This window comes from Tinamus guttatus, unplaced genomic scaffold, assembly GCF_059628265.1.
Source record: "Tinamus guttatus ecotype Peru unplaced genomic scaffold, ASM5962826v1 Tinamus_guttatus_pri_ptg000138l, whole genome shotgun sequence".
In the NCBI taxonomy this organism is placed as follows: domain Eukaryota; kingdom Metazoa; phylum Chordata; class Aves; order Tinamiformes; family Tinamidae; genus Tinamus; species Tinamus guttatus.
Window position 1 is genome coordinate 1,664,780 of NW_028288672.1, and position 14,767 is coordinate 1,679,546.

Genomic DNA, 14,767 nt, shown 5'->3' on the forward strand with positions numbered 1-14,767 from the left:
CCCGCGCTCCGGCTCCCCGCGCTCCGCTCCGCTCCCGCCGCGCGCCATGCGGGCCGCGCTGCGCGCCGCGTCCCTGTGCGCCGCTCTCCTCCTGCTGCTGCTGCCGCCGCCGGCTCCGGGCGCCGCCGAGCGCCGCCGCCTGGCGTGCGCCACCTGCCGCGGCCTCGTGGAGCGCTTCAACCAGGTGCGGCTGGGCGCTGCGGGCGGCGCGGGGCGCCTCGGCCGAGGGGGAGCTGCGCGGGCGGCCTCTGGGGCCGCGGCGGCACGAACGCCTAAACCCTGCGGTGTTTATCGTTAGTGCTGTAGGCGTCCTAAATCTGTTCAGCTCGTGAGTTTCGTGTGTGTGTGTGTGTGTATGTGCTGTGTAATTTATCATATAAGTACTGCTCGTAACTCCGGGTGCTTTAGCTGAACCCCTCTGCTGTGGTTAAGATAGAATGACCTGTTCCGTGGTAACAGTGAGTACCGGCGGAGAGCAGTGAGATGAAAACGGAGTAGGGGCCAGTTCAACCCGCACAGCCTCTGAGAGAACGGTTTAACCCTTGACAGCTGTTCCCTTTTTCTTTTTTTTTTCTTTTCTTTTGAGATAAAAGAAGATTATCGTGAAGTCTGTTCTTCATTATTATGAAATTCAAGATGTGGTGTAATGGTATCAGCTATCCTTTCTCCCTTCTCATCAGTTGCCCTTTTCAGTATAACAGCTGGATTAGCAGCTGTAGAGCCATCCTGAAAGTGAAAGCACTTTTCACAGTTTTTATTTAACTATTAACTTCTGCTCTTAGTTTTGCCTAGAATTAAACACTGTGTTCTACTTGTCTTCTTTTGGTGCTTTCACTTGGCAGGGCCTTGCAGATACAGCAAAAAAGAATTTTGGTGGTGGAAACACTGCTTGGGAAGAGAAGACCCTATCAAAGTATGAATCCAGGTAAGCTGTCTTGGTGCTTTTGGTCCAGCTGTGCTTTAATATTCACTGCATGTGAATCGGAAATATTCACTGCATGCGTATCGGAACTTAGAATCCGAACCAGCTAAAGGTTCGTGTGTCAGAATTCTAAATTCTTACTAAAATGTAGCAGGTTACACTGTATTTGCAATTTGAAGATTGAAATTTCTTATTAATAGTCTGGCTTATTTCTAACAGCAGTGAAAGCTAATTTTGGTTAGAGTCCATGTGTTGGTGGGGTGGTTTGTTTGTTTGCTTCCTTTCTTTAAAGTTATCCAAGTCCTCAAATAGTGATACTACGTTATAACTAAGTTGTTGTTATAAAAGTTGTGGATTTAGCCATGGAGTGTTGCTATACCTGTAAATTGGTAGCTGCTGTCTAATGCCTGCACCCTCTTTTGATGCGGAACAGGTAACCATAAAAAGTGCATTTTTCTGTACTACTTTGTATGTATGTTTGATTACTAAGTGATCTGGTATATCCTTCTCCCAGGTTTCAGATTAAATTTTTAATCTTAGCTTGATTACGGAGATACAAGTGTGTGAATTCTAGACTTAATTTACTTTCAGCTTACTGGGCTAATATTGCTAATACCCAAAATTTATTGTTGTATTTGGGAAAAAATACTACACTTAAAACTTGTTGGAAAGATAAAAATCTAATAAACCTCTATTCTGTAAATCTAATAAATACAGGACAAGCTAGAGTGCCTTTTGTAGTGCTCCTTCTGATCTTTTTAGTTGAAACTAGTTAACTGTTTTTTATTCCTGTATTTGCTTTGTCTTGGAGTTATTTCAGAACACACCATGAACTGATCAAGTTGTCTAGGCTGAAGCTTAACTTCTGTTATCATATCTAGAGTAGTGTCACATACTATTTTAAAATTGAACTAATGACTCTTTCGCACATTCCCTCTCAGTGAAATCCGTCTAGTGGAGATCATAGAGAATCTGTGTGACAGCAGCAACTTTGAATGCAACAATATGGTAGAAGAGCATGAAGAACAGATAGAGAAGTGGTGGTTCAAACTGTAAGTACACCTTTTATTCTTTAGTACAGCTCTGTGCATGGACAAATGCCTAAGAGGTTACACTGTTAGTATAAATCACGTCTGATCAGTAAGTCAGCTGTTGATGTAGCACAGGGCTAGCAAACATATTTAGGAGTTCACTTTGTTCTCTTTACAGTTGTGACATACAGATTGTTGGGCAAGCCCGAAGAATCATTATGAGCTTAATTTGTACTTCACGCTTTGTTACATTTCTGCTCTTGAATGAAAGTAGTGCCCAATAGCAGGAAGTGGGGAGAACATCTAAATATGCTTAGGATAGAAAAGAAAGCTTGCTGAAGGATATTGTTTGCTTAAAATTATTAGTATTTGTTCTTATATTTTAAGACCATATGATCTTTGAATGAGTGCTCGTGTGTGGTGTTTTTAAAATTTTTCTCTCCAGGTTTCTCGGTAGAGGTTTTTCCTCTCTATGGTAGGAATGTTTTATTTGGTCAAGTCAAGCAGTGATATAGATGTCTTGTCTTGGGGATCCCGTGATGTGGCTTGGAGAGCTGAAGGCTCCTCTGCACCTGCTTTTTCTGCTTCATCCCATGCAGACCTGGTTTGGCTAATTCTTTGTCACGCTTTAAGAGTTGCCCCGCGTTCAGGCTAACTTTTCCAGTGCTTTTGCACTTAATTTCACTTGCTTTTAAACTTGTGCTTAACTCCAGCATTTTTATTTCCCGAAGTGCTGCACCAAAATACCCAATCTTGCCTCTCGTATGTTATCTCCTACTGCCTTTCCAGTTAGCAGTATTGAGGCAAGCTAATGTTGAAAAACTTTGGATTTTAGTACTTTGATCCCAATATTTTCTCTCTTCCCTTGCTTTTAAACTATAGGAGAAACTTTGTTCCCTGTATCTTTTCTTCATGTTAGTAACTCTCCAAGTTACATACCTTGAGGTTGGTAGTGTAGCAGCTGTTCCTGTCTGCTTTCTAAACTGTCCCATGTGTTCCCCTATAAATGAGTTTTTGTTGTTGTTTTTAGTTTTTTTTTTTTTTTTTTTTTTTTAAGGGATTGTGGCACATAACTTTATTTTGTTGACTCCAAATCACGTTTATTGTAAGTTTCCCTTCCTTCCTTAGACTTCCACCACTACCAGAATTTAGTAGGATAAACTGTCATTCTACCACTTCATCACTGGATAAGGATTTCTACCAATATCTTTTGTCCTTAATTACTGCCTCATAGCTCATGTTGTTACTTGACTGTACAGGCATTGAATGTACACTAACATGAGAATTAAAGCAAACATAAGCTACACAAGCCCCAATAAGATATAGTTCCTTTACTTGAAGCTTTTAATTTTGTAGAACTGAAAGACATTGGCTTTAAATTAGGGAATTTGACCAAGGGGATCTAAAACTGCGTCGAACTCATAGGTTAAATATATGTTAATAGTGTCCTTTTTTTAAAGTGTGTCTATTTGATAGGCTTGAGTGCAATCAATTAACTTGGCTTTCTGTCCTTCTACAGTCGCAGAAGACCTAACTACTGTCTGATATTAAATTTCAAAACCTTCAATAGAAACTTCTTTTTATGAAAATTACTGGGATTTTGCCCAGTGTTTATACCATGGGACTTAGTCCTTTGAATTATGAGCTGTTGTCTTTAGGCTTGCTCACAAAATAATACTTACTAATATTACTGTTAATTTGGAGTATATTCTTGTTACAGAGTAGCACATAACTTATACCTTTTTAATATAAAAAAGTCCTTCTGAAATATTATTTGATTCATGTTAAAAAAGAGGAATTTTAATGTGCACGCTGTTAAGAAGTGAGGTCTTCTGCGGTCTGCAAGTTTTAAGTTCGGGGTTCTCCTTCACATTCCTTAGAAGAAAGGAATTTCTAAAGACAGATAAGTCCTCTTTAGTCTTATTTATGTCTTTATTTTTATTTAACTGAAGTGGTTTTACTGGTAACTTATCTCAACTTCTGTTTAAATACAAGCTATAAAATATGAGCAGAGTATGATAATATTGTTGTGGTTTAAAAAGGTAGACTTAAAAGTTGAGCTGGACAACTCCTAGAAACTGGTTTATGATATAATCTTGTTTTCTTAGCTTTAGAAAAGAAGACATTGCATTGGTGTCTAGTCTTCTGTCATGTGCAATAAATGTCTTGCATGATTCTTAAATAACTGTTACTCTTTTCAAGACTATTTTTGGGTTGCCTTGTACAAATTGAATTTGTACAATCCAAACAAGTTCTCTTCTTTTAATTGATAAATGAATGTCTTCTGTATACAGAAAGAAGAAATACCCTGATTTGTTTAAGTGGTTTTGCATAGAAACAATAGAAGTTTGCTGTCCTCCTGGAACATATGGACCAGATTGCCTTGGTAATTTTTTAAATAAAAACTGTGTGCTTTTTACTCATTTGTCTCAGTCTTTCCACAAATATATAAAGCACAATACTTTGAGACACCACCTGCAGCATAGTAAGCACTTGTCTGCTGCCTTATAGCTGTCTTGAACATCCTGCCTGAACAAAGTCTTCCAGGCATGAAGGAATGTACAAAATCAAGTGTATTTCCCTGAGGTCCATGTGATCTGATGATGTTCACATCTATGTCTGAACTACACTTAAAGGATCTCTGACATCTGTTGATTAAATGGCCTTTCGGAAGCTATGTAAACAGTAGTTCTTGACTGATTTCAAGAAAAAAATGACAAAAACACTATTGGGGATTAAATGAACAAATTCAAAGTTAAGATTAGGTAAACATGCAGTGGGACAAATAGGTGGGAGTCAGTTGGAGAAAAATAAGGTTGATGAGTGAGAGCAATGGAGGAGGCATTTCAGTCACTGGACCTTTTGTAACTTATACATTTGTAAAATTTTGCACCTGCTTAGAGAGAAGCTTTGGCCTCTTACATTAGCAGTTGTTAAAAGTGAAGTGTTTCGCAACACTGATCTCGGTGATCAGTGGTAGCTTTTGCAACTGCTGTGTGATCATTCTCAGAAATCCAGAATAAGTAAAGATACCAACTTCAGTCATTAAGCTAGGAAAATAGATAAAAGTTTCAAGTCATGATCTTTACCCAAAATGGAGTTTAGAATTTGGTTTTCCTGGAGTTTATTTTGATTTCTTCTTGTACTTTAACATGTTAGTGAGAATTCTTTGTTCCGTGTTTTTTGCTTGTCAAGGGAAAAAAAGATTCTGGAGAGTCTGTTTTAGTGTATTTTAGCACTATTTTCACATTTTACTCTGCATGAAGTAAGGGACTTGAGGTGATTGTGGCTGAGAATAGCAAGCTACTTCCTTTAACATCTGGTTTTAAAAAAAAATGTTTTTGATCCTTTTTAGCTTGTCGTGGTGGGTCAGAGAGACCTTGTCATGGGAATGGCCACTGCGATGGTGATGGCACTAGAAGTGGAGATGGCTCCTGTAGCTGCAACAAAGAATATGCAGGAGAATTTTGTTTGGACTGTTCTGATGGTTACTTCAGTACCTTGAAAAATGAGACACATTCCGTTTGTACAGGTAACAAACTACTGTTAATGCACTTACATGCTTGTCTTCAATCTTCACTTTTTCTGGACAAAAAGAGGAGCACTTGTAAATGGGCAAGTGGACAAAAAGTAGTTACAGGAAAATGGTCTTTGATTACTCATCTTTAACTGTAAAGAAAGTCAGCTGTTGATCTGTAATATCAAGCGTTTGGCAAGTTACCTTACAGCCCCTGCCTTGATTTTATTAACAAACATTATTTTATCTTGGAGGCAGTAGGGGTTAATTTTTTTAGCCGAACTATCATGGGGAAAATCTTGAGCTGAAATTGATCAGGAGTTAATGGAGTGTTTTTAGAGCCATTCATGTCTCTGATATATCTAATTGGGATAAATGGACTTGAAAATAGCTGTTCTGTAATGTAGACTACATAGATTCCCTTTAAGTATTTGCAAATTTCCCCAGATTTTAGGAATTATTTTTACTATTTTTTACCATTTTCTTAGGAGTCAGTTTGCATTACTGTAGGGTTTTTTCTTTTTTTTTTTTTTTGCATATTGAATAAGGTTATAAGTAACCAAATCATTGCTAAATGTAATAATGTTGAATAAATAACTTTGTCTACATTGTTTTTTTCATCTAGCTGTGTAATAATTCTTGTGTACACACACTTGCACACAAATTTGTTTTACAACAAAAGGCTTGTCCAGTCAACTGAATTTCTAGTGTGTTTCCCTGAATCTTAACTTTAGTATTGCTTTACACTTTGGTCTCGTAGCCACTTGCAAATGAAGTAATCTCCTGATTCATTCGATATTAGTGCAGAGTCTAGTGTTAATAATGTGTCGTCTCATCACACCAGTTGGAGTGAAGTTTATTTTCTTGAGATCTCTTCTCCCCAAGTATTTTAAATCTGGCCCCACCACATGTAGTCAGTAGAATTTTATGACACTAAGTGGTGCACACCTCAGTAATTGCAAGCTTTGATTTCATCACTCCAAACATATTTCTGAAAAATAGCTTGCTGTATGGTTCTTAGTTTGGATGGCTGGTTTTGGTAGGATGGAGCTGCATTTTTATAAACTATATTGCCTTAATTTTGAAAGATAATCTTGTGAATGGGATTGAGGCTAGTAAAGTGGGATGGCTTCCAGGGAACCGTAAATAACATTCTTGGAGAATTTGTAGGTGTAAATCCATTTTGGAGACTGTCTTCATAGCTTTCTCTTTTCTCAGCCTGCCATGCTGCTTGTAAAACTTGTACCGGATCAAGTAATAAGGACTGCCAGGATTGTAAAGCAGGCTGGATCAAAAACGAAGACGCGGCTTGTGTGGGTGAGTAAGCCTTGCTAGACTTCAAACAGGATTTGCAACAGCACTGGCTTATAAGATTATATTGCATCAAGTTCTACAGTATTTAGAATGTTCCATCATTGCATTAGATTTATGCAATTTGTTTTTTTTTTTCTTAAGTACTTTTACATTACAGAGAAGTATGAGCCAAATTACTTGGTCCCATCCCCCTCCCACTGCCCTAATCACCTGGTAATGATAATTGCCTTCAGCAAACTTGACCACTTCTTATGTTTTTAGTTCAATGGATTACAGGTAATAGGAAGTGGGGTGCTCCTTTAAGATATGGTGTTTATTTTTATATTAAAGAGTGCCCGACTTTTTTTGTATTTTTTTTTACTGCTTTCAAACTACTAGAAGACTGTCAACTTACAAAAATATTTTTTGCTAGTTACCCAATTGTTTTCATTGTTATAAATATTCAGCCCTGGTAGGGTTCAAGTTCAGCCACACCAGCTTTTCCAGTTATACCAGAAAAGATAAAGCACTGGAAGAAGGACTTCCAATGTTTCTACACACTTGTCCCATAACTTTATCTGAAACTTAAGGGAAACACTTAAGGGAAAACACTAACGCTGAAAATACTCCCAGTGCAGGACTGTGTTAAGGGAAAGAGCAACACATTCCAGTCGAGTTCTTTATCAAGTAGATGAAGTATCCCATAGCACTGTTTAATTGGTCTAATTAAAACAGTAAAAAGTACTTTTTCTAGCCCTACATTAAAGTATCTTAAAAGTTGCGTGAATTCGCATCTTTTTGAAAAATATTACCAAGAATTAAGATTTAAATTATGGCTGCTTGCGATATCTGTTAGGCAACTGTAAAGCCCTCTTAAGAGACTTTTAAGATATTCCAGTGTTCTGTCATCTTTACAGCTGTTTTGCAAAATAATTATAGCAACTGATCAAGTACAAGTTAAACTAACAAATTAGTAGGAATGATGCCATCAGTGACAAGATGAGATGACTGCAAGGATGACTGATAGCCTTTCTTTATCTGTTTTTTTTTTTTTTTTTTTTTTTTTTTTTTTGGTTGTGAGTACTGTTGTGCTATTTGCTTGATTTGACAAGACTAGCATCTTTTAACTACCTAGGTAGAACTGCTTTTCAGCTTGTCTGACCCTAACCAAAACTTTGCTTTCTCCAGTTTGTCCTTTGAATAAGAAACTAAACCGTATGCATGCACTTGTGGGTTTTTGTTTGTTTTAAATATACTTTAAAAGTTCCATAGCTTAGTAATGTAGGGTTAACAAAATCAAAAGTATTCCAGAACAGTAGCTGCCTGCTTATTTGAGCAAAAAGCAAAAAGCACACATGCGAAATACTGACTTGGGAGGAACAAGGATGGCAGGTATTCTGGAAGCTTGACCTTCTGGTATTTATCATCACATCTGTTTGTTTTTTTTTTTTTTTATCATCACAAAACAGCTTCTAGGCATCACAACTCTGTTCTGTTTTTGCAAGTCCAAGCTGGACAACTGAGTATATGAGTTACTAAGTTACTCTTCTGTCCAGAATATCCCAGAACTGATCCTAAAATCATTATATTGGTTACCTTGAGTGTGGTGTGAGCTTATAGCTTTTGTGCCCATTCTTACAGGATTTTGAAGCATAGCATTAAAATATTGATCCAGCTACTTAAGCATGACAACTATTTTAGGTAACTTGTCACTAATTTTATTTCAGATGTAGATGAGTGTGATGGTTCTCCTTGCAAAGATGATCAGTATTGTTTGAACACAGATGGATCCTTCTCATGCAAAGGTTTCTTTCTAATCTTCTTGTTTATTTTCTAGAATTGCATTCTAGAAAGAACAATATTTGCATTTTACTCACCAAAATGCATTTTTTGAAAAATACTTATGCTAAGTATGTTAAGTAAAATTGGAAAAAGAGTTAAACCATTGTAGTGATTCTCTAATAATTTATCTTCATTGTTTTGTTGTTTTGTTTGACAGAAGAACATCTTGTGGGGAGTGGGATGGTCCTGTTTCTTTTGGTTGTTGGGAAGAGAAGCCTTTTCAGTATAATCCAGCCTTTCTGTCCTGAAAACTTGCATGGTTTTTTAAGAGTGTAAACTTCTTGCCTAATAAGTTTCAAAGGAGGCTTATTCCTGCTTTTCAAGATGAAATAGGTTAAGAAAAAAGATTAGTCTCTTGTTATACATTTAAAGCATGTCTTGAGATAACATTACAGAAGCACCTCCTACTAGGCATCTAGTATGATGCTGGTGCAGACTGGGGAGGGGGAGACTTTAGTAGCTGGAGGAAGGTGAAACATCGTTTCTCGTGTGGGTAGGCTGAGTGGCTTAACAGTGAATATTTTCTTAACCTGTGTTTGTTTATATTTTTATGCTTACATTATTTTTTTCTTTAGCATGTGATGCTACCTGTGTAGGTTGCACAGGGGAAGGTTCTGACAAGTGTAAGACCTGTGCATCTGGATACATAAAGGAAGATGAAAACTGTACAGGTTGGTGGATTTAATAGCATATTGTAGAACACTGTTTAACTCCTCCTTACATAGTCAAGCTGAGGAACTGTCAAGCATTTTCACATTAGTCTGCTTCAATGTTTGAGTCTATGGAAGTACCACAGCAGTTGGTTTCAAAAAAAAATGAGTATCAGCAATGAAAGTTTTCTGTTATTGTTCTTTATGTAAGTTGATATGTAGGACTAGACTTAAAAGTGAAACACGCTTAAAGTATTTTATTGATGATTCAATAAACATATACATGGGTCACATTCAGTTACTTATTTCCTTAGAACTTAGAGTCTGTATCCAGTTCTGAAAGAGCAATAAAGCCTCAATAGGAAGTCTGTTCTGTTTCTTTTAATTCATAGATGTCCAAGATAGAGATTATAGTGAATTATAACACTGAAATAATAGTAAAAAATGGAGTTACCTTTCAGGAGAACAATAGAAGGTACTGAGGCTAAGTACCTGCTAACTGATTATGTTATTGCAGTATTTACAGGTTCCCTTCCCTTTAGTGGTACCTTGATGGCATCAAAAGAATATCACCATGGGAAATCTTTGGTAGTTTGAGAGGAATTAAATTACCTAATTCATTCCCTTACATAAGGTCTACAAAACATGTCAAATGATGTTATCTCAATACATTTGAAACTTGGTCTGAAGCAAGTTTATAACAACAGATTATTTTAACAGAAGTTAGGTCTATTGCAGCAGCATTTTGCTCCTCGGTGTTTCTATTAGGCAATTACCTGCAGTGCTGTGAATGCTTGGATCCTGTTTGTGTGATTGGATGGAATTGTGTTTATGTGGCTGAGCAGAAGTAACAAAGCGATAACGGTGGAATCTTTCTTTTCTCTCCTATTTCTAGATATAAATGAATGTAACCTTCCAGAAAAAGTATGCACTAGAGAGAATGAAGATTGCTTTAATACTAAAGGTAGTTACAAGTGTGTATGTTCAAAAGGCTTTGAAGAGAAGGATGGAACATGCGCTCCAGTCGTAAAAACAGGCAAGTAGCTTTTTTAACTTCAGATACTTGAAGTCTTGTGTATCTACAGCCTAGAAGCATATTTCTGTAGAGGTTTTGTCACCTCTTACATATATATATATATATATATATATATATATATATGTATATATGTTATAACCAATATGTGTATATGTGTGTATATGTATATATGTTATAAGCAGCACATATAACATCTTTTCATACAGATAGTTTCCAGTTGTTTGTAGTGGAGTCCACTTAATCTGGCACACATATTTTCTTCCTCGACACAATGCATTTTGTCCTGTTGTGTTAATATCATTTTTCTTTTTTGCTTAACTCGAGGTTGTGTTTGAAAGCCACACATGTCTGTTCTTTACATGGTTAAAGTGAGCTAGCAGACTGTTGCTATTGTAAAAGGAAAGCCCTCCTCTTTCTCATTCTTTTTTCTTTATTATTAATTGTACTGCCTTATGGGTTTGTTGGTTTGTATAAGAAGCCGACTTGATTCCATGAAATCTCAAAAAGCTAAGCAGAGTTCTCTTTGGTGGGCAGGTGAGCTGAGTTTGATTATTTTGTGATCACACAAGTAGCAGAGTTTATATAAAGTAGATGGTAAGAAGGAGAAAGATAACATATGTTTTAGTGGTAGGGAGCTATTGTTTTGACTGTGCCGTGGGTTGTACCTTTCAGCAAAAAGTTCAAATGTAGCGTTACATTTTATAATTTGAACTTGCATGTATGAAACATTATGCACAGAATTATGTTCAATACGGTTTTAATTTCTGGGAGGCAGGAGGAAGAGTTGAAGTTGGGATGTGTGTTTTGCTTTTTTGTTTCTTTGTTTCTTTGCTTTTTTGTGTGTATGTTGCTATCTTTGGCTTTGGAATAAAAATAAAAAAACAGAAAAGAACTACTTAGAGTAGTTGTTCTGTATGGCTTTATTGGTTGTCTGTTCCTGATGAATATGCTGATGCTTTTAACACTTCCTATAGTCAAAACTAAATGGTTTAATTAATACATATCCTTATTTGTATTCTAATTACGATGTTTAACTTTGCAGGAGAGGAAGTAGAGACTGTAGCATCCGAGCATTCACCTGGTGGGCATGATGACTTATGATCTTCATTCAGAATCAAGACATTCCTATCTACACTTAAATTATTGGACTGAGGTTCTTCTAGCTGACATACTGTGGAAACTGTATAAATATACAAGTTGCCATTAGGATTTTTTTAATGATGGGAAACTGCTCTTTAAGCTTCATTTCTTTATTCTTAAATACCACTTTTATACAATTCTTTAAAAACAAGACTCTAGATGGGTAAGTATAAAATTTGAATTAACATAGTGTTGTACCCAGCAATTGTGTACAAGTTGCAGATTTCTCATTCTAGTGCCTACTGGAAACTGTCATCTTTTTGGAAGGACTTATGTTGTACTTCATAATTCCAGGAAGAAAAAAAAAATCTGAAGTTTGGTATTTTTTGGCATGAGAAGTATTTCTATATCTGAAGTACAGTTTTTAGAAATTGTCAACGGGATTTTCTTTGGGCTGGGAGGAAAAATGTTGTTCCCTAAAATGAGATAGAATGCCTAATACTGCATTCAATAAAAGTTTATTTTGTTTGAGTATGTCTTAAGCTTTTTAAATATTAATACCTTTGTTGTTGTATGTATTTTTATTTGGGCAGAGAATGTTCTCTGGAATTGATGAATGGGATTTGCTTTTTCTTTCTTCACCAAAGTCTGCTGCTACACGTAATAGTTTCCTTTTTTTTTTTTTTTTTTTTCTCTCTCCTCTCTAGAGCAAGCATAATACAGGCACCTCGTCTACCTTGTCCTCTTGTGCTGTTTAGGAGGGAAAGCTAATAAGCCTGTCATGGACAACACTTTCTACATGTTTCTAAGCTTAGAGGCAAGTTTAAGAACCAAAACTAATTGCTGTATTCAGGATCTTTCTGGTTGTAAGTGAATTTAGGCACACATGGATGCATTAGCTAAAACTCTTATGGAAGTCATTAAAAATCTGGAATACACACTCTGGAAGGAGTGGAGAATTTGGTTACAAAGAGCATTTCATCTGAGCATTGGGACACAATCTCAAAGGTGGGATTTACTGGGATGAATACCCAGAAATTCCATCATATATCCTAATTTCTGTGCAAAGCATAATGTCATACATTTTATAAATACAGTAAAAGGTGTGTCTTGTATAGCAATTATTAATTAGGTCGTTCATTGAGGAAGCCAGAGATCATCAGAAAAGTTTCAAGGCTCTGTCTTTTCTCAGGAGAAACGTCAAAGCCCATAGAGAATAGATGAGCTCAAGAGACAGGTCACTGAAGAATGTGGATTATCCTGTATGAACACAACTATCTTTACTTGTTAGGTGGATTGATGTATGCCATGTGAATGAATGGGGAAGAGGTACTCTTCAGCCAGCTAATTAACACTGCTAGCCTTTGGGTTGACATTTACAAGCTGAAGAAGCAACAAGAAAGAAGCTCTTGCTTCCCTCAGTCAGTCTGCCTTAGCTTATTTCTTGAGATTATGTCTTATCTGTTCTTAAAGAACTTCTAGGGTTACTCAGAGCAGCTGCTGTGCTTTTTTTTTTCTTCCTTAGATCAAAGTGGAATCTTCCTCATCTCTTTCAGCTGCTTCTCATGATAATTATTTTTTTATTTTCAGTTCCAATGTTAATCCTGATCTGATAAAGATCAAATAAGTCTTGCCTTTTTCTGACTTCTGCTCTTAGAACTGGATTTTAATAGAAGTAGTCTTTCTCTTGCACTAGGCTATCAGATTTTCTTTCTTACTTGAAAGAATCTTTGAAACTTTATCTATCGTACCATGCCTCTTCTGCAGCCTTTTTGGTTTGTCTTGATTTTTAACTCTTTTTCCCCAAGTTTTCTACATTATTTTACATATTTTGAGTTTATAGTTCTTCTTACAGGACTGGAAGCCTCTAACTTAATTTCAAGTCTATGGATTGTTCTTTTGTGACCTCACATGACCACATATAAAGTAATTTAGATAATAGGCATGTTCTTCCCACCCTCTTTTTGTCAAGTTTCTTTCTTTTGGGGCTGGGGTGGGTGGGGAAGTTACTATTGGTCCTATTGAATCTAAATTGCTTAAACCAAAGCTCTGGGAAGTGGAGGAATCTTTGGGTTTGTCTTCTGTGAGATGAAACACCTAGACTTGTACTTAATTCTCCTGCTTTCTGAGATTACTTTAACTTTACAGTGATTAGGTGAGGAAGAATTCTAGCTACATATCAAAAGGAGAGAATAAGCTCATCCTCCAATGAGTGTCTATCACCAGTAGATTATTTCAAATCACAGATTCTGATGGCTCATCCTAGGGTCTTGTTAGGGGTCTCATGTCTTCTTTGGAAGTGGCAGAGGGTTGTTGGCTGTGTGTGTGTGTGTGTGTGTATTTTTTGTTTTTAGCTGCTGAACTTTATTCAGAATTTAGATGTCAGAGTCCCTAAATATTGAGGTTAGAACATGTTGCTGTTACTGTTGACATTTGTCTCACAGCTGGTAGGTGCCTGACTCCAAGAGTGAAATCCAGCAGCCCAGATCATAGAGAGAGCAAGCAGTTACATGGAAGTCCTAACTGTGTCCTCCCTCTGCACCACTCCAGGCAGAGCACAGTGGAAAATACCAGAGTAACCTGAGATAAGGTGGGACTCGATTAGTAAGACTCTGTTTTGCTGCTATGGTGTTAAGGCCCTTAACTGAAGGTCCTGATTATCTCCCCTCCCCAAGGATACCCATTGATAATGCATTGAGATTGGGTTGGCAAGGAGTTAAGTTACCTTTCATAAATGCGCTGCCTCTTAAACTTGCCTGTGACCCCACTACCCCTTACTGCAGGCAAAAGTCATTCTGCCACTCAAACAAAATTGAGTCTTGTTGCCAGGAATAAAAGTTAGTTAAGTTTGAGGTTGCAGAATCGTGGAGTGGTTGAGGCTGGAAGGCACCTTTTGGAAATCTTCCAGTTCAACAGCCCTGCAGGGTCAACTAGAACAGGTAGCCTGGGACTGTGTCCTGCTGGGTTTTGAGTATTCCTAACAACAGGGACTCCGTAACCTGCTTAGGCAAGTAAACAGATAAATGACACTCGCTGCTCTCCCCTGATCTACTGACCTAGGCATCTCATCTGCAGAAAGCTACCATGGTGCTCAGGTAGAATTTTCCCTTTTTAAATCCTTATTGATGACTCTCAAACACCTCCTTGTCTTGATTAAGTTTGGAAGAGGAATTTTCTCTATCATTTTCCCAGGGATCAAGGTGAGGCTGACCAATGTATAGTTCCCCAAATTTTCCTTGAAAGTAGGTTTTGCTTTCTTCTAATCTTATGGAACATCTCCTGAATGCCATGATCTTATGAAACAACCAAGAGCAGCCTTACCCTGACATCAGCTGCCAGGGCTTATTGATTTGTGCCTGTCTGGCTTAAGTTTTCTTAAGATTCCCTTTCACAGAG

The 14,767-nt window shown here is 37.2% G+C and overlaps 1 protein-coding gene across 1 annotated transcript; it reads left to right on the plus strand.

Annotated features, from left to right (window-relative positions):
- Nucleotides 1-45: 45 nt before the first annotated feature.
- CRELD2 (CRELD disulfide isomerase 2) lies at nt 46-11,902 on the plus strand. The gene is made up of 10 exons (XM_088521912.1): nt 46-184; nt 843-925; nt 1,864-1,974; nt 4,248-4,339; nt 5,309-5,485; nt 6,689-6,787; nt 8,491-8,568; nt 9,181-9,276; nt 10,151-10,291; nt 11,334-11,902. The coding sequence occupies exons 1-10, from the start codon at nt 47-49 to the stop codon at nt 11,390-11,392; spliced, it is 1,074 nt and encodes a 357-aa protein (XP_088378038.1). The 5' UTR covers nt 46; the 3' UTR covers nt 11,393-11,902.
- Nucleotides 11,903-14,767: the final 2,865 nt, after the last annotated feature.